Source organism: Manis javanica, chromosome 15 (assembly GCF_040802235.1).
Source record: "Manis javanica isolate MJ-LG chromosome 15, MJ_LKY, whole genome shotgun sequence".
In the NCBI taxonomy this organism is placed as follows: domain Eukaryota; kingdom Metazoa; phylum Chordata; class Mammalia; order Pholidota; family Manidae; genus Manis; species Manis javanica.
Window position 1 is genome coordinate 79,383,152 of NC_133170.1, and position 20,225 is coordinate 79,403,376.

Below are 20,225 nucleotides of genomic sequence, written 5' to 3' on the forward strand. Positions count from 1 at the left end.
GCACGGCCGGGGCGAGCATCCGCCAGGAGGAAACACTGGGCCCACAGGACGCGCGGGGAATCGGCGTTAAACTTTGCCGGGCCGGCAGCCGGCGGCCGGAGGAGGAGACTGGCACCCGGGCGCCACGGCCCCTCGCGCCCGCCGCCCGCCCGCCCCCTCCCGCCCCCGCTGCACCCGCTCGGCTGCGGCTCGGCCCCAGCCCCCTCCCTCCTCCCGCCCGCTCCGCGCTCGCTCGCTCGCTCGCCGGCTCCTCCTCACTCGCCCGCCCGCGCCCGGCGCAGCTCGGCCACAGCGGTCGCGGGGCTGAGCGAGCGTCCGCCCCGGGGGCTCCGGAGGCTGCCCGGCCCGCGGCCCCCTCCCTCGCTCCCGCCTCCTCTTCCCGGTCCGCCGCCTGCCTCGGGCCCCGGCGCCCGCGCGGTCTGCGCCTCCGCGCCCCCCGCAGCCACGATGCCGGCGGCCCGGCCGCCCGCCGCGGGAGTCGGCGGGCTCCGGCTGCTCCTCGCCCTGCTCCTGGGGAGCCCCGCGGCAGCTCTGGCGGGAGGTAAGCGTCCGGAGGGGCGGGGCCGGGGAGGGGGCAAAGTTGCCGCGCGTGCTGGGCGGCTGGGGGTCGTGTCTTTCCCGGGCGACTCACTCGCCGCCCGCCCGGACGGGGAGCGGGGGCGGCTGCCCCAGATCGGGGCTGGGAACCGCGTCCTCCTGGCCCGGGCTGCGGGACTGTGGAGGCGGGGGTGCGTCCGAAGGAGCCGGGCGCTTGCCTGCTTCGGCCCCCTTTCTGTCTTCCCGGCTGCGGGGCTGACCCCCCTCCGCAGCCCCAGGGAATCTCCTTGGCATGGGGTCGCCTCCAAACCCCAGATTCCCGGAGCTCTCCGCACCCGCACTCGGGGCTGCGTGCCAGATGGTTCCCATCCGTACGGGGAGAGGATGCACTAGAAGGGGGGCAGCTGACCCGCCCGGCAACTGAGGACCAGACTCAAACTGCGTCTGGGGGCATCGCAGAGACGCCCCCTCCAGCTCTAGGACCCCTTGCCTCCATTTAGTTCACGCTCTCCCGAGGGACCCGGTGCCTGGACCAATCCCAGCCAAGTGTCTGGGAGCTGAACTTGGATGTGGCTTTTACCTGGAGGCCCGTGGAGGGGGCTCAGGGTCCATAGAACTTGGCGGGGGAAGGAGAGATGTTAGGTCACGGTTGGGAACCTGAGTGGATTCCCTTCTTTCTCCCTCTGACAGCCTAGCCTCTCTTAACAGTATCGTGAATTGGGGTGGGGAGGTGGTGCTAGTTTCACCCACCACGTGCTTTCTGGATGGGAAAGTGGGGGGGGGGTCCACGTTTAGCGGAGGATGGAGGCTCCTCCTTCCCATACTTGGAACCCCACTCTCTTCTTCACTCCGCTGAGGTCCCCCAGGAAAAGTTGTAGGGGGAGTGGGATGGAGAGAGGAGTACAGCACTCAACTCACGCAGAACTAACCCCAGGAGCTTCAAGGGTTTGACCAGGCCGCTAGGAGACAGGAGAGTGGAGGGGAGCGTCGGTACACCACCCGAACTCGCCTTCTGAAAGCTCCAACTGCGGTTCCCGGAAACGCACTCTGTTTGGGATAAAGCAGGCAATTCAGGGTCTGCCCAGGCCACAGACAGTCGGAGGGCACACACTCTGCCCATCAGGAGCTCCGTCTTTTGTTTGCACCCAGAGTTGGGAGGCAGGCGGTGACCCTTCTCTTTGGGGAGTCCTGGACCCCCTAACGCGCCCATCTGCTTTCAGCACCGAAGGCCGCGGACAGCTCTCCGATCCGTGGGCCCGAGTTCTGGGCCCCTTTTCTTTCGATTCTTCCCCACGGCTTGGAGTGCCCTCCTCAGCATAAATCGGGCATTTTATCCCCTACCCCCTGCTCTTTAAATAGGGTGACCGGAGAGCAGAACGAAGGAAATAATTTATCACCTTTTGTTTAATAAAGCATATCATTAAAGAACCCCTCTTTTATGAAGCAATAATATTCACAATTTACACCAGGTCTGGGCAATTTCTGTCTGAGAGATGGGGGAAGAGAAATGGTTCAAATAAATCGTTTCCACCATAGCATGCCCTTTCTTAATTAGCCATCTCTTTCCAGCAGTGGCTTGGTGGCCTTGAACTCAGTGTAGATATCACTCCCTCACCCCCCTTTTGAAAATGTGTTGTGACTAACACAAAAAGAACCCAGAGCTATCCAGTGGTCTGCTGGCTTTTCTAAAGTGATTCTATCTCTGCAGACCACAATCTGCAATATACCACCCTCCAGGAAAGATGTCTTATTGGCACATATTGAATTGTTACCCAAGCCAAGAATTCCATATCCTGCTTTCTTCACTGGCTCCAAACACAAAATGGGTGTGTATGGGTATTTTAATTTCTAAGACGTTTCATGTTATTTTTCCCAACTGCATTTATAGCCAGCATGTATTTTTAATTAACTTTTAGGTCACCACCAAATTAAAGTCAACCCATGTACTACTCCAGAAGGCTCATTAATAAGTGGTGTGGTTCTGACTCCGAGACTCTGAGTCATAGGGAGGAGTGCGGGCAGCCAACGAGCATTGCTGATTCTGACTGTGCATTTGGAAACAATTGACCTTCTACAATAAATTCTGTTTTTAACGTGCAGCCCAACTCCGCTAATGTCAGATGGATGACCGTTAATCTAATTCAGGGTTGCAAGCTAGTCCTTCTGTTTGCAGTGCAGGGAGGGGATTTGTAAATACTTGAAAGGGACTTGTTGCTGCATTTTCATGCGTGTCACGTGTTTCTCTGGGCCATTTTGCTGTACGGCATGAATAAGTATAAAGTATAACTTGTTTTTGAAGAGACTTCTTATTGTCTAAGATACGCACATGGGGAATAATTGTAACTACGTGCAAAGACTGCAGAGCCTAAGTGTAATTTCTTTTCTTTTTCTCTTGAACAAATAAAGTAAATTCAGTATTGCTCAGTAAGATCCAAATTTGCTGCTTCCTCCAATATTCATTGTTGTTAGATTCACTTAAAGTCTGTTTTCATTATGGATTAGCATTCTCTTCCACAGAATTTTGACAGGGGCCACTTTATCTAAGCTTGAGAGGTTCCTCTTGTGTTCACATGGCTCAGTTAGACATTAGAAAAATAACGTTATATTTCACTCCTCCCTCTTCCAAGGTAAAAGAATGTTTCCTGATCAGAGTGACTTGTTTACTGGGTTTCCTCCCAAGTTCATTCTTGCTATTCAAAAGGGCTCTCAGTTTACTGGTCCTCGAATTTGGTCCCCCGTTTCTGCAACATGCGAGTGGAGCAGACGTCCACCAGGGGCGCTCAAAGCTATAGTTGGTGATTGAGGGCAGAGAATTCTGATCTTTGGAATCACCAGTTATCAGCTTGGAAAGGGCCTCACCATATCCTCTACCAACCTCTTTCTGCTCACTGTAATTGTCACTATATGTCAGAGAGAAATTACTGATGACACTTCCCATATGCAGCAGAAAAGAGGAAGGGAAGAGGGCAGAAGAATGCTACAAAAAGGGCTTCACTACAATTACACAGCCCAACTACCCTTATGTTGGGGTTTCCTTCATGGATCCAAATTGCAAAACACTGGAGAGGCCATGGCAAGGTTGTCTGGGGGAGTTTGACTGAGTTAGGCTATGGCATGAGATTTATAGGGTTCTGGAAAATTAGTATTGTGGCTTTCGAATCAAAGTGACCTGGGTCCAGGTCGAACTCCATTGCTTAAGAATGTGTGACCTTCAGCAGGAATATCTTCTGAGCCTCTTTCACCATCTGCGGAATGAGGGTTGGGAGTAAGAAGATTGATGGTCCCAGACTGGAAGGATCATTGCAATGATGATATAACACTTATTTGTAAAGCACCTGGCACATAGTAGATGCTCAAGTAATGTTTATTCCTTTTTTCCCCCTGCTTTCCAAAGGGCAAATTGCCCTGTTAGTAGGCACCAAGAAAGCAGATACCTAAAGCTGGTGTGGGGCAGATGCTGGCATAAATGTCTGGATAATTTAGGCCAAAATAGAAGAGGTGGAGGTGGGGCAGTGAGTCCCAGTTATCTATGTGCTGCCTGTGGCAGGTGAGAATTTTTCATGGCCTGATGAAGACTCCCTTCATTTCCAAACTCTCACACTATTTCTCTTTGCATCTCGATATTAACATCAGGAAGCAGAGTTCATGGTACCCGATGTGTAAGATGGCAGGTTAATAGTTGGCAAGAAGACATAAGGAGAGTCTTCTGGAAAAGACATTCATTCATTCATTCATTCATTCATTCAACATTTACCGAGCACTTTCTATGCACTCAATAGTCCCCATGTTGGATGCTGGAGACACAGAGTAATGCAATGAGGTCCCTGTCTGAGTAATGGCACCATAGCGGGAGAGATCTGCAGGTGAGCCACCAGCGTCCATGCCCAATGGTCTGTGCTTCAGGAGGGGGATGGCAAAGTGCTGTGGCCGCACCACCACCAGTGGGCTATGCTTGCTTCTCACCAGAGGTGGTCAGTGAAGTGACAGGTACCAGCAGCCAAGGGGGGATTTCTGCAGTGGCGTAGTGGACATCCTGAAGGCTTCACTTTCAGAACACATCCAATACCCATGAAACTGGAGAGAGGGCGAGAGGAGCATGTGGGAGGGGAAGGTAGGCGGGTGCACACACTTGCGTGTGACAGAGACCATCATCCCTGCAGTCCCTGGACTTTGTGGGCTCTGTAGGTGAAAGCTGCAACAAAGGCCTGGGAACCGCGGTGTTCGCTGTTGTCCACTAGAGGTTGTGATGACACCGAAGGAATCCTTCCCTAAGACAGCGAGGCCGAGCGGCTCAGCAGACAATGGTGCACAGCCCTGGGTAAACACTGCTTTGCTGGGTTTGCATATTTGCATAGTCCTCTGGTTACTGCAGCTCCTCAGAAGCAGCCCTTGGGTGGTGGTGCAGGTGAGAACAGGACTGCTTTTAGGGGAGGGTAAAAAGGCTGATGAGTTGGGAGGGGGCCTGTGGACCTGCATGACTTAATTTACTAGAACATGGATGGGACTGTTAACATTTATTGAGTGTTGATTTTGCTCCAGGCCTTGTGATAAAATGGTTTGTATAGATTTGTTCAGAGAATCTTCACAGAATAGCCTCATGCACTAGATGTAGTTATTACCCTTTTTTATGGATCGGGGAAATTGAGGCACAGAGAGGTTGAGCTATGTGTTGAAGGGTTACAAGACGTAGCTGCAATTTGGCACCACACCCAGGCCTCAGCCCAAATCTTTTAATTCCGCACCTCACATCTGCTTCTTATATTGTGCATTGCCAGAGTTCATGTGCACATTCTGCTGATATATGGGAGGGGCCTGCAAATATTTGTCTGATGCATGTTCGATGTGTATCCATTATCTACCACAGTTCCTGGCACATAGGAAGCACTTAAGTAAAACCAGTCAAATTGAAGTGAATCACAAAGTGAGACAGGTTACAATTTATGCACAAGCAATTAATTCACAGTCATTATATCACTTAATGTATGTCAGGCCCTTACATGGGTTGTTTTATTTAATCTTTATGTTTCTCCTATAGATGAGGAAACCAAGGCTTAGAGAGGCTGTTACCAGTTCAGGAAGCTCAAGGTTGTCAGCGAAGAATGTAAGATTTGAATCCATGTAGTTAGTCCACCTGCTGAACATGTGGGCTTGAGAACTGGACATAGTACCTTCCAAGCTGGGTCCTGCTCTATTTCCAAGTGAAATGGGTGTGAAAGGTGCCTTCTGTACAAGTGTGCAGGCAGACTGGGTGCGTCTGAGTCCCAGTGCACCAAACTCCAAAGACTGACAGGGCAGAGACCCAAATCAACTAGGATTTTCCCAAGCCTTTAATAGCTCTCAAAAGAAACTGGGCATAGGGATTATTCTTCACATCCTGGGAAAGGCGGAGACTTTGCGGAGGAAGGTGAGTGACACGGCTCGGTCACTGGTCAGCTTTGAAATTCTAGCTCTTTGTTTGTGTTTTCTTATGTCCCCAGGCCACCCAACCATTAATGGAGAGCTCAGTGTAGGAAATTGGTTTCTGTAAGCCCCTAAGTCCAAGACCTAAGCTCAGCCATCTCCAAACTATGAGTCTCAATTTTCTCATCTGTAAAACCGATCGCAATAACCACCACCACATAGGCAAAGCTGTCTTCACAGGAATGGGATAAGACAAGGCAGTCAAGATGCTTTGTGCAAACCAGAAAGTCAAGCCTCATGAGGGTGGATGCTGACATGGAAGACTGAAGACCCCAGACATGGGGCCTGTTATGAGAGAATGACAAAATATATAACACTGCGATTTATCATTTACTATGGACCTACTGTGTGTCAGAGGACTGTCCCTGTGCTTATTCTAGATCCACTCATTTGATCCCCACTCAGTCCCATCAGGTGATATCACCAACAAATATTGCAAATGAGGAACCTAAGTCTTAGTGAGGTACAGGCACCTGCTCAAGATGTCATGGGCAATGAGTGACGAAGTCAGGATTCAAACCCAGGATGGCTTGATTCCAAAGCCCAAGCTCGTGCCGGATGCTAAAGGATGAGGAAGTCAGTAACACACAGCAATGGCTAAATGTAGAGCTGATGAAAGTCCAGAAATCAAGGTGGTTTGACTGGAATCCAAGAGAGGAGATGTTTCTTCCCCCAGTGGCAAATGCCAGGTGTCTCAAGTCAGCTCACCAAACAGTTCATTCTGACCTTCCATACCCCCTGTAATGGCTTCTGGGTAAAGCATCTTTCTTGTCTTACGCATGCTGTTCCTTCAACCTGGACTGTCATCCTAGGTGGTCACAGAGCTGAGGGAGTTCAGAGAGGACTAGACTGAATTCTCAGCTGGCTGATTTTAGCAGCATGATCTTGAGCTGTTTGCTTTAGTTCTCTGGGCCTATTTCAGCCTGATGTATAAAACGAGAGGGTCATATCTCCCTCATAAGATAATTTAAAATAGTCAAAGTGCATAGATATGTATGGCCCATAGCAAGCACTGAGTAAAAATGTGCCATTATTGCTACTATTATTCACCTGGTGAACTTCTATTCATCCTTCAAAACCCAATCCTTAATTGTCTTTTTCTGGAGCCCCTCTCTGGCCTCTCTCCTCTCTATGCCAGTTATGAATGACCCTCTGAGCCCCGTATCATGTTTTATCCCTCTATTATTATCATAATGCATGAATTACCAGTTTATATATGCATCTTTCCCATAGACAATTAACTCTTCAAAAACTTCAACTGAATTTACTTATCCAAATCCCTCTTAACCTTTATCTAACCCAGTATAAGTGCTCAACCCATTTGTAAAACTGTGTTAAATTAGCCTTCATCTTAATCTTAGTTGTAAGAAGGTGGAATCAGAATCTTAAGATCTGAATTTAATCCTTGACTCTTCTCCATCTGTATAGTCTTAGGCAGCCTGTATGAGCGTTGGTTCCTATTCTGAAAAATGGGAATAATAAGAGTATCCTACCTCACAGGACTGCTAGGAGGAAAATCAATGAGATAGAGGATGTGAAATCTCTGAATAATTCTACAAAAAGGAAAGGGAGAAAGAAAAATTAGAAGATAAGGAAGGAGATAAACACACTTTGTAAGGAGAAAAAAACACTTTAGTGTAAACATACACCCATCAGATGGGCTGTTCAGCGGGTCCTTGCTGAAGCCACCTTTCTTTCCAGAGGGAATATTGGCTGCAATTGTTTACCCTGTGGCTTAGCTCATTTCAAAAAAGAAACTTCCTGGACACAACACTAGTTGTAGAATCGGCCTTCTCTCGGGTCCCTGGCAGCTGCAGAAACAGCAAGTGCCCAACTGAAAACTGGGGAAGTATAACAAAGTGAATAAAAATCCAGGCGGTAGAGTCGGAGCAATCTGAGTTTAAATCTGCTGCTTTCTGTTAGAGGAGTGACCTTGGACAAGCTGCTTTGTCACCCTGAGCTGGCATGGGGCCTAGCATGGGGGTCTTAGCCCATCCTCTGCCCATTTCTTAGGGATGATGTGATGGAGAGGGGCTAGGTACAGACATGCTCTACAAAAACAGGAAACCCTTCCTGGGGTCTGTAATATTATTCCGGTACTGACAGCTCTTCAGGGTCCCCACGTGACTCAATCCTTCCCTGATATTTTCATTTTATTGAAAAAAGAGACCCAAAGGCAGCAAGGGACTTACCTTCTCAAGGTTGCACTGCAATTGAGTGGAGAGCTAGGACTTGAACCTCCGATTCCTATTCTAAAGTGACTTCTCTCGTCTTTTGAACACCCTGAAGTCCCTGCTTTCCTCAAGTATATACTCTGAGACCCAAGGAGATGTGGCAGTTAAAGTCTTAAGGGCGTCTGTCTCCATTAAACCAATGGCATCCTTTGCCCAAAGCAGAGACGTGTACAGTGTGGCCACAGCAAAGTGACTGTGTAAAAGGAGGTTTAGTAGAAACAGAAATCAGCCTTATCTCCCTCCCCTACTGACTTGGCACCTGAATCTTTGAGGTGCCAGTGGACCAGCTTGCACCTGGGAATGGTGCCATCCGAGCAGATGGCTTGAGTCAAGTAAGCGAGAGTAAAGCACGGAGGCTCAGGGAGATGCAGGTCCCAGGCCAGGGCCTCCCCTGCGCTTCCTTGCTCTCACCAGGGGTCGTGAAGAGTGGCCGATTGAGAAAGCCAGTCGGGCACGGGGTGGGGAGAGCCAGAGAAGGGTCAAGGGAAGCACAGCTGATGTGGTCAGGGACAGCCCTGAGCAAGGAGCCGAACACCAGGGCTGACCGGGGCAGGAGGCTGGGGCAAGGTGCACGGAGTCAGTCTAAACATGGGCTCTGGAGCCCGGACAAGTCTCAAAGGGGAGAGCGGTGGTGTGGGGAAGAGGCCCTGAATGACAGTTTCCTTCTCCGACTGCACCCATCCTCAGTTTGGGGGTGGACATGAAGCTTAGACCATGAAGCGGTGAGCTCAGGGTCTGCAATGGAGCGCTGGCTTGGGGCCAAGACCCCGGCCGGGTGAGGCAGGGTGGCCCGATGAAGAGCACAGGTTCTGGCGTTGGAGAGATGCCGGAGGCCTGGTCTTAGTCGAGTTACTCAGCTCTGAGATGGTGCCGGTGGTGGTGACAGTGATGGCGACGATTTCTGGTCACTGTTGCTGCTCTTCTGAGCTGATTCGCAGACTTTCAGATCAGTGCTGGCTTCCAAGAAAGGGCTTCTTTCTCTGGGCTGTGTAGGACAAAGACTCACTCAGGACAGACGGAGAGTAAGAAGGCTTGCCCTAAGGAGACCCCAAATAGCGGGCCAACGGTGGTCCCGGGAGTGCCTGCGTTTCCCATGTCTCTCTTTAGGGCGTCCGCTTCTCTCCACGCTCTCTCGCGTCTGGCTCCCCGTCTGCTGCCCGCCTCTCCTGCTCCCTCCCCGTGCAGCTCCCTCATCAGCTCCACTTACACAAGAGCATTATGGCCTCTCCGGCTCAAACTCTACGTTTGGTAACCACGAGTCGCATGAGGCTATTTAATTTTAAACCTAATTTAAATTAAATTAGAATGAGAGTTCCTCAGCCTCTCTAGCCACATGTCAAGTTTTCAGTAGCCACTTGGTGTGGCTGGCAACAGAGGGGGAAAGTTCTACTGGAACTTTCCACTATGACAGAAAGTTCCACTGGACAGTACTGCTCATGGCAGACCAGACATACCTCCTGACCCTCAGCGTCTTCATGTTTCTCCATTCTTATTCCTCAGAGGAGTGTGGGCTTGTTCTGCTCAGGCTATAGGTTGGCTGTTCATGTTTAATGCAGGCCCCTGTGGCTGCTTTGGGAAGCACGCACGGGGCGTAACGGGCCACCCAGGTCTGTGTTTTTTGGTGGGGCAATCTCCGCTAATGCCATTTCACACCCTTGCTCTGCTGGCCTCATGGGTGCTTTCTCGACCCTTCTTATTGCTAGGTTGCGGCTCTGGAACTCTTTGACCAGTGCGTCCATATTCATCCAGCTGTGGCCTCGCTGACAAATATAACCACGGGCGCTGGGAGGAGTCACAATGTGTTGCAACTGTCTACTAACTTGTCTCCCTCCCTCACTGGACAGTGAGATCCTCAGGGTCAGGGTTGACTCTTACGTTCTCTCTGTTCTCAGCTGTTTTGTTGAATGGATGAGTGAATTAATTAAATAATTAATGAAGTGCATTCTTCAGTCTTTGTTCTTCAGACCTCAGTTTTGGGGGCATAGGGCAGAAGAGAATTTGCAGACAAGTGCCCAGTCCTCCCATCATTTGGGTAAACTTGACTTAGGGAAAATAATTTAGAGTAGGAGTTTAAGAGCAGGGTCTTTATAAACTGGTGTACTTAGGCGTTAAACTTTAAGATAGGGCCCCAGGATCCTTCCCCTCCTTATGGAAGATTCCTCTGGAATGACAGCAATGCACTGAAAAGCACTAATGGAGGTCAGTGGGAAAAGAGGATGTGCTTTCTCAAACATATGGTTCTATGCATGATTTGGGTAACACAGCTATTATATAACGTTGTCATTTCTCCAAAGCTTTACTGTTATGGAAACAGGGGGAGGAGGTGTTGGAAAGGATATACTCGGGAGTCATCTTTCTGAGAGTGGTGGGCTTGGCACTGCATTAGGGCTGAGACAGGCCTGAACGTGGACCCCAGCTCTGGCGTTGGCGCGCTCTCTAATGCGGGAGGAAGACACTCAGCCAACTCAAGCCTCGGTTTCCATCTGCAGAATGAGAATATAGTGCTTCCTCTGCCTCCCACCACAGGGTGGATTGCGAGAGTGCCATGCCCGTGGCCTGCAGATCTCTAGGAGGAGCTGGTTATAGTGCACTGGGTGTGAAGGGTGCCCCATGAAGTTAAGCAGTACAAGCTGTGCAGCTGTAGATGGTACCCCAAATATGGAAGTGCACCTCGAAGCCATAAAACAGTTAGCAAAGGGACAGGGACAGAGCTCCTCCAACTTTTCATTCCCTAAAGACTTCTGATCAGACCTCTACCTCCACGCCCCCCTTTTAAAGCAGTTTTACGGAGTTGTAACCCTAATTTGGGGCCAACCACCCTGGAAATTCATGTAAAATAAGTGGAATCAGGCCTAGTTTTCTAGGGCTTCGGGAAGGGAAATTTGCCTAATTTATGGCATAAATAAAAAATGATATGCTAGGGTTAATTTGCATATTTCTTCTTCCACTGGGGTTTAAAACAACACTGTCATTGTTTCCAAAGAAAGCCTCAGGCCTCTCTTCTTAATCCAAATGTGTAAACTTAGGCAATCACTTAACCACCAGAGGCTTTGATTTCCTCAATTCTGAAATGAGAATGAAAGATAAATGGAACCCCATCATGGGACTGTAGCAAGGACTTGTGAGGAGACCCTATTAAACTCATGAAGTTATTGTTACTAGAGTAACATATATAATCTTTGATCACATGTATATCATCATCATCATTCATTAAACATGTATCTGTCCCTACAGCTGATGTCACTGTAGCAATGGCAGAAGGACACAACTGTCACTGTATACCCACGTGAAGTTATTTCAAGCCCAGGACCTAGATGCATGCTAGAACATAGCAGGTGTCCAGTCATGGGACGCATGAATAAATGGCTTGTAATTATCACTCATCACTTCCCCACAGATGCAAGTATTTGAAAATCTTTCTCCCCTTCTAGACCACGAGGTCCTCCAAGAAGAGAATATGTCACATTTCTCTCTCAATCCCCACCTCTCAATGGTATATCTCCCAGATAACAAAAGCTCCGTGCAGAGTAGTTGAATGCATGAGTGCTGAAGTGCAATCATTCATAATTAGTACATGGGAAATGCTTATTATCAGAGTGCATGCTAATACATGGTTGTCTTCCTCATAGACTAAGAGCTCCTCATGTTTGTGTGACCAAAATCTAGCTCAGAACATGGCACTTCCAGCAGCCAGCAGGCGCTTTCCAGACGTATGGCAGTAGCCAAGAGCTCAGAATTTAGGGTCATAAAAGCCTGAGTCTGAATTCTCTATTTATTACCTACTAGCTATTTACCCTTGGGCAAATTCATGCTTTATGGAAATAGTGTAAGGTGGGGAAAACAATCCTTCACCTAGTTGATATCAGATGCAAAAAAGGAATTTTCCATCAAGAGCTTAGCTCAGTGCCTGACACAAATTAGGTACTCAGTATAGATAGTTCTATGAATGAATGAATGAATGAATGAATGAATGGAGTGACCTTTCCCAAGACAGAATTCACAATTGCATGAACACTGCAGATCAAATGCTCTGTAGGGATTCAGAGAGAAGCATTGATTTTCCAGCAACTACATCTGGACTCTGTTTCCCAACATAAGGTATTTTATTATCTTCATTATTAAAATTGAGGTTCTAAGCAAAAGGCAGAGGTCCAGATGGGTGAACCTATCACTTACTGGCTGGTGTTTTATGACCAAGTTCCATCTCAGATCAGCCACAAAACCCTAGACAAGGAGCCATATGGGCATGGCCCGGTCCTCCGGGCACCCTCTTGCTGTCAGGGACTTCCGGAGGGTAATGTTCCGGGTCTTATCTGTCTGTTCCTCCACTCTGCCTCCACTTTCCCTGTTTCCAAAGAAAGTAGATTCCCTGGAAAAATCTGAGAAGGAAATGAATTCCTATGTTGCATTAGACTCCCTGCTCTGGCTTCATTTATAGAATTTCACCTAGTTATTAGCTGAACCTTCAAACATGACTGTAAGAGCCATTTGATTAGAGATAACAAAGCTGAGGCTCAAGTGGCTATACAGTGGTGGATTAGGATCCATTCACCCATTCAAGACCTACTTTTTCTCCCTGCAAGACCTTCTATTCTGTACCAAGCACTTGGTAGGTGCAACAGATAAATAAAATACATGCTTGCCCTCAAAGAACTAGTCTAATTCTTCCCACTCAGATATGACTCCAAACTGCAAGTTCATACTCAGCTCTCAATCATTGTGTTGCCCTGATAAATGGGGCAGCTCTCTTCAAGGCACAGGGCTGGGAGGGGTGAATTCTCAGGACGACTGCCTGAAGTCTCGGTTGGTACCTACACAAAGTGAATCGGCTTGATTTCACCCACCCTCATTTTCAAAAAAAATTTTTTTTAGTTGTTGCTCTTCAATGAGCCAAATAGATGTGTCACCTTAAGAGAACCTTCATGAACCCCCAGACTTCAAAGGGACAGGAAGAGCCCCAGCAGATCTTACTGAGAGCCATGGTACTGACTTACGGCAATAATATGTTACTGCTTCGCTCTCTTGTGCACATGGGAAAATACATCCTGAGCAGAACTGCAGAAAATTATATAGATGTAACTGGGTGTGTGTCTGTACATAACTGGTATGTTCATTATTTCCATAAAGCATAAACTTGGACATTTAGTTAATGAGGTTTGGCCAAAAAACAAATGAATTCTTCCAGGTCCTGGGATAGTTTTATTCTAAGTAGTAATAAAAATAGTTATTGCCTTGTTGTACCATGGGGCAGAGGATACCCATTATTGTATCAGATTGTTACAAACAACTCCGGGGCTCTCATGATAGGAAAAATTAGTCCTGCTTTGCAGATGAAGAAACTGAGGTTCAGAGACACTCCATGATGGGATGGTTCTTGGCCTTCTTTTTTTCTGACACTGATATTTTGAAGAATACTGGCCCACTGTTTTGTAGAATGGCCCTCCATTTGGGCATATATACTTTGAATGCTTACAGAATGGCACCGTGTCCCCCATATTGGTTTATAACTTGCTTTATTCCTTCTTGCGCTCTTTTCTGTGACTGGAACAGGGCCCAGAATTCCCCCAAGTCAGGCTGTGTTCACTGGCTCCTTCCTTGTACGCCCTCTGGGGTCACCCCCAGATGCCTCCCTTCCACTCCTCTCTCCCTTGGCCATGCTGGCACACCCCTACGGTAACAAGCCTCCACTATTTTTAATTTTTGATGTGCGTCTGTCTTTCCCCCTAGGCTATGGGAAATTCAGGGGCTGATTCACTGATTCAACCACAGACGGCAAATATTGAATGAGTGACCAATGTGCAGGCTCTGTTCCAGGCCCTGGAACAGAAAGCAACAGTGTCAGCTCTCCAGGAACATACGCTCTCTGGGAGCTTTCATGTATTCATCCAGCCAGCACATTCATTCATTCATTTGTTCAGCAAATATTCCTTCAGAGTCCAGGTGCTGGGCTGTATCAATATTTGCATGATGGGGTGAAATGAGAGAAAAGGACTGACTTGTTGATCTCTGATGGTAAACAAGATAGAGTTTCCAAAGAGCTTCAGACATTCTCATGGGCACTGCATACTTGAAAAGGTTAAAAAGAGTATCTGGGATCTCGAAGAATATGAGCTGAGTGGGGATCCCTCACATTGCTCATAAGGGGCTCAGCCAGAACCAGGCATCTCTATTTGACCCGATATGACTCCTTGGCGTGGGCTAACAGAAAGGTCGCCTTACCAGGAGTCAAACATCTGCATTCTGGAGCTGACCACCAAAGATGTGCTGTGTGACCTTGGGCCCATCTCTGTCTCTCTCTGGGCCTCAGTTTCTCCATCTGTGAATTTAGTGACCTGGACTCAATCAGTAGTTTCCAAAATGAACTGTGGGTTTAAATCCCCTAGGGAGTTTTGTTTTGTTTTGTTACTTGATTTTCTTTTTCTCTTCTCTTTTTTTAGTTGCAGTGTAGTTGACATTCAATATTATATTAGTTTCAACTGTACAACATAGTGATTCAACATTTATATACATTAGGAAGTGATCACCACAATAAATCTAGCTACCATCTGTCACCACACAAAGTTATTATAATATTATTAACTCTATTCCTTAGGCATTAAGTTACATTCCCCTGACTTATTTATTTTATAACTGGGAGATTGCACTTCTTAATCCTCTTCCCTATTTCGCCCATCCCCCACTTCCCTCCCCACTGGCCACCACCAGATCATCCTCTGTCTCTGTGAGTCTGTTTCTGCTTTGCTTTGTTTGTTCATTTGTTTTGCTTTTAGATTCCATATGTAAGTGAAATCATACGGTATTTGTCTTTCTCTGACTTATTTCACTTAATAATACCTTCTAGGTCCATGGGGGGCTTTTACCATGCAGGTGCTTAGGCTACCCCCTCCCCCGCCTACTGCCTAGAAATCTGCCTTGGTGAGTTCTGTGCCTGCATTTCTTAGCCCTAAGCTAAGACCTTTTATGATGCCTTTGCTCATGATAATTATGCTTACCATTTATACACCAGGCACATGGTGAGCCCCATCCTCACATGATTTCATTTGTACTATATGATAGTCCCGTAGGGTAGAGACTATTATCCCCATTTTACAGCAGTTACTACTGAGGTTTGGAGAGATCAAATGATTTGCTCAAGGTCGCACAGCTAGTAAGACCCCGAGCTGGGATTTATGTCTGTGTCCGAGTGACTTTAGAAGAATTTGCTGCCTTTCTGTGGGATGGGTTGGGTTGGAGTCTACTTTTAGCCCACCGTGCTCTCTCTCCAGAGGCAGCCTGTCTCCCAGCTCCGCTCTTCCCTGAAAATCTAGTTAACTCTTTTAATGAGGCAAATAAATGGGCCCCTTGAAGTGTGTGATCGATCACACCCGGCTTCCTGTGCACCGATGACCTCCCTGACATGAATTATGGCTGCCATCAGCCCTCTTTTCTGCTCCTGCACCTGCAGGGACCACACGGAGCCAGGGAACATGTTAACGCTCAGGGTTCACCTCTCGGTGTGGCCAGAGAAAAGCCAAAGAGCTTGGAGGCTTTAGAAGAACTCACAAAAAGCCCTTGTGGCCAGGGTGTCAAGAACGGAGAAGGAAGTGAGCAAAAATGGATTTAGGAGGTGGGTGGGCCAGATCCTACAGGGCAGGGGGACTGCCAGGACATGTCGGGAGTTTATTCTCATGTGCTTGGAAGCTCACTCACTGTAGGCAGAGGAGTGGCCTGTTCTGGTTTGAGAAAGTTGTCCAAGAGGCTGAGGGGAATTATTTAGGGGCCCCTTACAGGACGTGGAGGAATTAATCCCACCCCCGCTTCTCCTCCCACCCTGAGATAGGCTCTCCTGTCTCCTGCCTCCCAGCTAAGGTCTGGAACCTTTTGAAACCATTCCACCCAGATCACCACCATGCCTGGTACAATCTTTCCAACCTCAGTGGAGGGGAGGCAATCCTCTGAGCCTGCTCAAAACTTTCACAGGGTTTTCAACCCTTGACCTTTCAACTGTGCTTTAAAGCCTCCAACTCACCCTCCAACTTGACCCTTCAAACCTGGCCTGGGGCTTTAAAAGGCTTTCTTTGTCCTCCCCTTAAGTGGGTAGAACATAGAAAAAGCGAGAAGAAGAAAAGAATATCAGTTTGGCCAAATAATGATTAAATCCAGCCCTCCCCTCCTCCCAAACCCTGATCAGACTGTACAAAAAGGATCTTATATATATTATCACTGGCTCTCGGTCTAATGTAGGCCTGACCCTGCTGGGTAAATTAAATGACATTTATAATATAGCTTAACTATAAAAATGTGCTTGGGGCAGAAATTAGATGTACCAAGACTTTTCCAGCAGAAGACATTTTTACAAATGCATGAGCTCCTGAACCAATTTGGAGGCCCTGTCATTTTGATTTAGAGCCGGGAAAGTGGGTCTGTTCCCTAAAGAGGAGAAATAATTATCCGGGTAAGAGAAGATTTAAAAATTCTGGTTCTTATCACTAACTTGCCTGCGACTCAAAGCCAAATGCAGAGAAGAGGGTCGACTCATGAGTAAGAACTTGGACCAATTTCCACCTGCTTGACCTACAAATCCCATGTGATTTCCACATGCTCTGTCTTCCGGGGAGCCTTCCCTGCCCCTCTGAGCTGGGTAGGAACATTGCTATCGGAGCACTCACATCCCCTTTGTTTCAGTTAGCAATGGCTGCATAACAAAACACCCTCAAAATGTAGCGGCTTACAAGAACAACCATCTGTTTATTGTCTCACAGGACTCTGTGGTTTGACTGGGCTCAGCTTGGAGATTCCTCTGGTCTGGGTGGTGTTGGACAGAGCCACAGTCATCAGGTGGCTTGACTGGGCTGGAAGGGCTAAGGGGCTCAAACAGGTGTCTGGAAGCGTGATCTGAGTATCACCGGAGCATCTCAGTTTTCCCTTGCATGGCCTCCACATGGCTTCTCCCAGTAGGGGAGCTGGATTCTCAGAGCGAGGGTCCCAAGAGCAAAGGCAAAGCTGAAGGTCTCTTAAGATCCAGCTTTAGAAGTTATACACTGCATCTGTTGGCCAAAAGAAATCCTAAGTCCAGCTCAGATTCAAAGGGAAGAGAAACAAACCCCACTCTTGATGTGGGGAGTTGCAGGCTTGGCTGCTGTCGATAATCTACCTCTCTCGTACTTATTCATAATATAGATTTTATTGTGCTAGTACCACGTACTTGGCAGCTGCTATGCCAGGTGCTCACCCTTCTATACTCAGTTGTTGGTTTATGTCTGTGTTTCCTTATGTAAAGGGACCCTTGTCTAATTTATTTGCAGAAGTGCTATTGACTCAGGTTTGATGGAGAGATTGGAGCACTGAGTGTTCAATTCCAAGTGTGGTCACTCGAAACCCAGATGGTTGTGAAATATTGCCGGAGCCTAAGTACCAATATTATATTCTTTTATAGTGGCAGCAGTAATAATAATAGCAGTGGTCATAATGATGATTAATAGTAGTAAGTACTAACAATAGTGTAATTCCTATTGCTCTCATACCAGAACTGCAATACTGCCTTACGCTTATGCAGCATTGGGCCTCTTAAAAAGCGTTTTTATTTCCACTATCTTACTACTCTATCCAACAACCTCAACCTTGTGAAATGTCCCAGGAGGACTTGGGTTATTATAATCCATAGCTTATATAAGGAAAATGAGCCTTAGAAAGAATGAAAAACTTATCCCTGGGCAATCACAATGGATATAATTTATCAGGGATCTACTACCTGCTGGGCACTGTACACCAACAATTTGATTTCCTTCTCACAGCAAGGGGTGAGCTAGATAATATTATTGCCACCATGTTTCAGATGAGGAAGCTGAGACTCAGAGGGGTGAAGTCCTTTGCTTGTCAGTTTCATGGCTGGATTCACTTCTAGAACATTCTAACTCATGAGTCAATGACTCCACAATGTTAGACTGACTTCTTCCCAGACTGCCATTTTCTGAACTTTGCTGAGCTGAGAAAATAGATAATGTTCATGTAAAAACAGTGTGCAAAATCAGAGCGAGGGACTCTTCTGTGAATAACTCCCACCTGCTCTAGAGCCCAGCTTTTGCAACATTTTTGACCTTGGAAGCTTTTATTTTTCCACCTGCTCTAAGTTCTTGGTGGCTTCTGCATAGCCCAGGCTACCAGGAAGTAAACTTCCAGAAAAGTGAGTTGTCATGTGTATAAAGTTACATGAGGTCATTGAGTCCAGTGCTCTGAGGGATTGAGTCACCCTGAAATTGTAAATTAGGCCCTTAATGGGGGTAAACATTTATATTTTTCAGCATCTATGATGAAACCCATCAGCTGGTATTTTTGGACGACATACCCTACACCAAGTACTAGAAGGTGGGATATTGCAGGGTTCTTGAAATCAGGCCACCTGGGTTCAAATCTCATCTCTGCCACTTATCAGCTATACAATCTCAGGCAAGAATCTCTCTATGCCTCAGTTTCCTTATCTTTAAGAGGGACTGATTCCACAGGGTTGTGGAGAGCATTAAGCAGGCTAGTATTTGTCCTATTAATCTGATTTGGTTCATGTGCTTACCTTTGAACCAATCACTGGGGCTGGAATGATGTAGGGCCTGAGTGGCCAGTCCTAGGCTCCCCAACACCTTCAGTGAGAATGAGGAAACGGAGGCTTCCCAAAGGAAAATCCAAATGCTATCATCAAGAGAAAAGCCACAGAAAGTCTAATATGTTTGGGAACTAAGAGCTCCTTTTTTTTTTCTACCATGTCTCAACTGATACCTGAAGGTACTGTGTATGTGCCAAGAATAACATGACATGAGTGTGACTTAAGCAGATAGGTTTCTCCTCAGCAGGCTCTACAAAGTAGCTTGGGCACAGACCCACACTGCCATTCACCATTCTGCCTTCTTCAGGAGACAGCAGGGAAAGTGCGCAGGAAAGATCCTGGGGCTTGGCAAGACAGAGACCCATCAGTTTAGCAGCAAGTTGTCATCAGTTGTGAAACACTGTCCTATAAATATGTAGGGTGCCTGAGAAACAGGCATGTGCCAGGTCTCTCCAGGAGGCAAACATTTAAACAACAACCTCCTGTTTGATGACAATAAAGAAAATGTGCCATCAGCTAAGTCCCTTCCCTTCTCTGACTCTGTTTCTTCACCTGTAAAATGGACAAGTTCCATGAGCTGGACTCTTGGGACTCTTCCAGTCCTTGTGCTTGAGTAATTGTAACTATATTTAAATGACTTAAAGACAGCTTGAAAGTGAGGAGTCAAGACACATCCACTAACTCACTGAGTGATGTTGAGCAAATAACTTCATCTATCCATCCACCTGTCCATTCATCAGTCCACCTGTCCAACCATCCACCGATCCCTCCCTGCCCATATGTTCAACAATTAGTCCATCTATCTGTCCATCTATCCACCCACCTGTTCCTCTTTCTTTATATACATCTGTCCATTCATCCAACCTTTCATCTACCCATCAATCTGTCCAGTCATCAACTCATCTTATGCAAGGCCATTTTAAGGCCTGTGTTTGCCCTAAGAAGTCTTTTTAGGGAGCTCCAAACTCACATAATATCATACAAAATAAATGCATTTTTATTGTAACATTTTAAAGAAAATATTGAAGTTATGCTTTTGGAATTATTTTGTTACCACAGTAACTTTCTCATTTTACATTTATCTGTAATTTTTTGAAACATCCTCAAATATACTTAGGAATTCTTGGTGAAATGAGAATCTAACCCATCAACTCTTTTCAAATATAATGAAACTTTTATGAACACTAAATTTAAAAAATACTGAGGGTGACATAATGGTATGTTAGGGAGGCATTTAATTTAAGCTTTTATTAATTTCGCTTCTGCAGTTTTCTTTTACAATTTTGGAGCCGATATTGTTTTTAGCTCTCAGACATTGTCACTTAAAGAGCTTGTTGGCCTCAGGCCATAATGGATAAAATGTCCCCATTTAACAACTCTTTACTATTTTTCCTGCGTTCCTTGGCTCTGAATTGAAG

At 47.0% G+C, this 20,225-nt stretch overlaps 1 protein-coding gene across 3 annotated transcripts in view; it reads left to right on the top strand.

Moving 5' to 3' along the window:
* Positions 1–216: 216 nt before the first annotated feature.
* The window catches only part of SEZ6L (seizure related 6 homolog like), a 161,282-nt gene continuing 141,273 nt past the window's right edge, over positions 217–20,225 (top strand). For all 3 annotated transcript variants that reach the window (XM_036993612.2, XM_036993613.2, XM_036993614.2), the window contains exon 1: positions 217–541. In XM_036993612.2, coding sequence (XP_036849507.2) covers positions 448–541 — 94 coding nt within the window. In that variant the 5' untranslated portion in view covers positions 217–447. The remainder of the gene's footprint in view (positions 542–20,225) is intronic.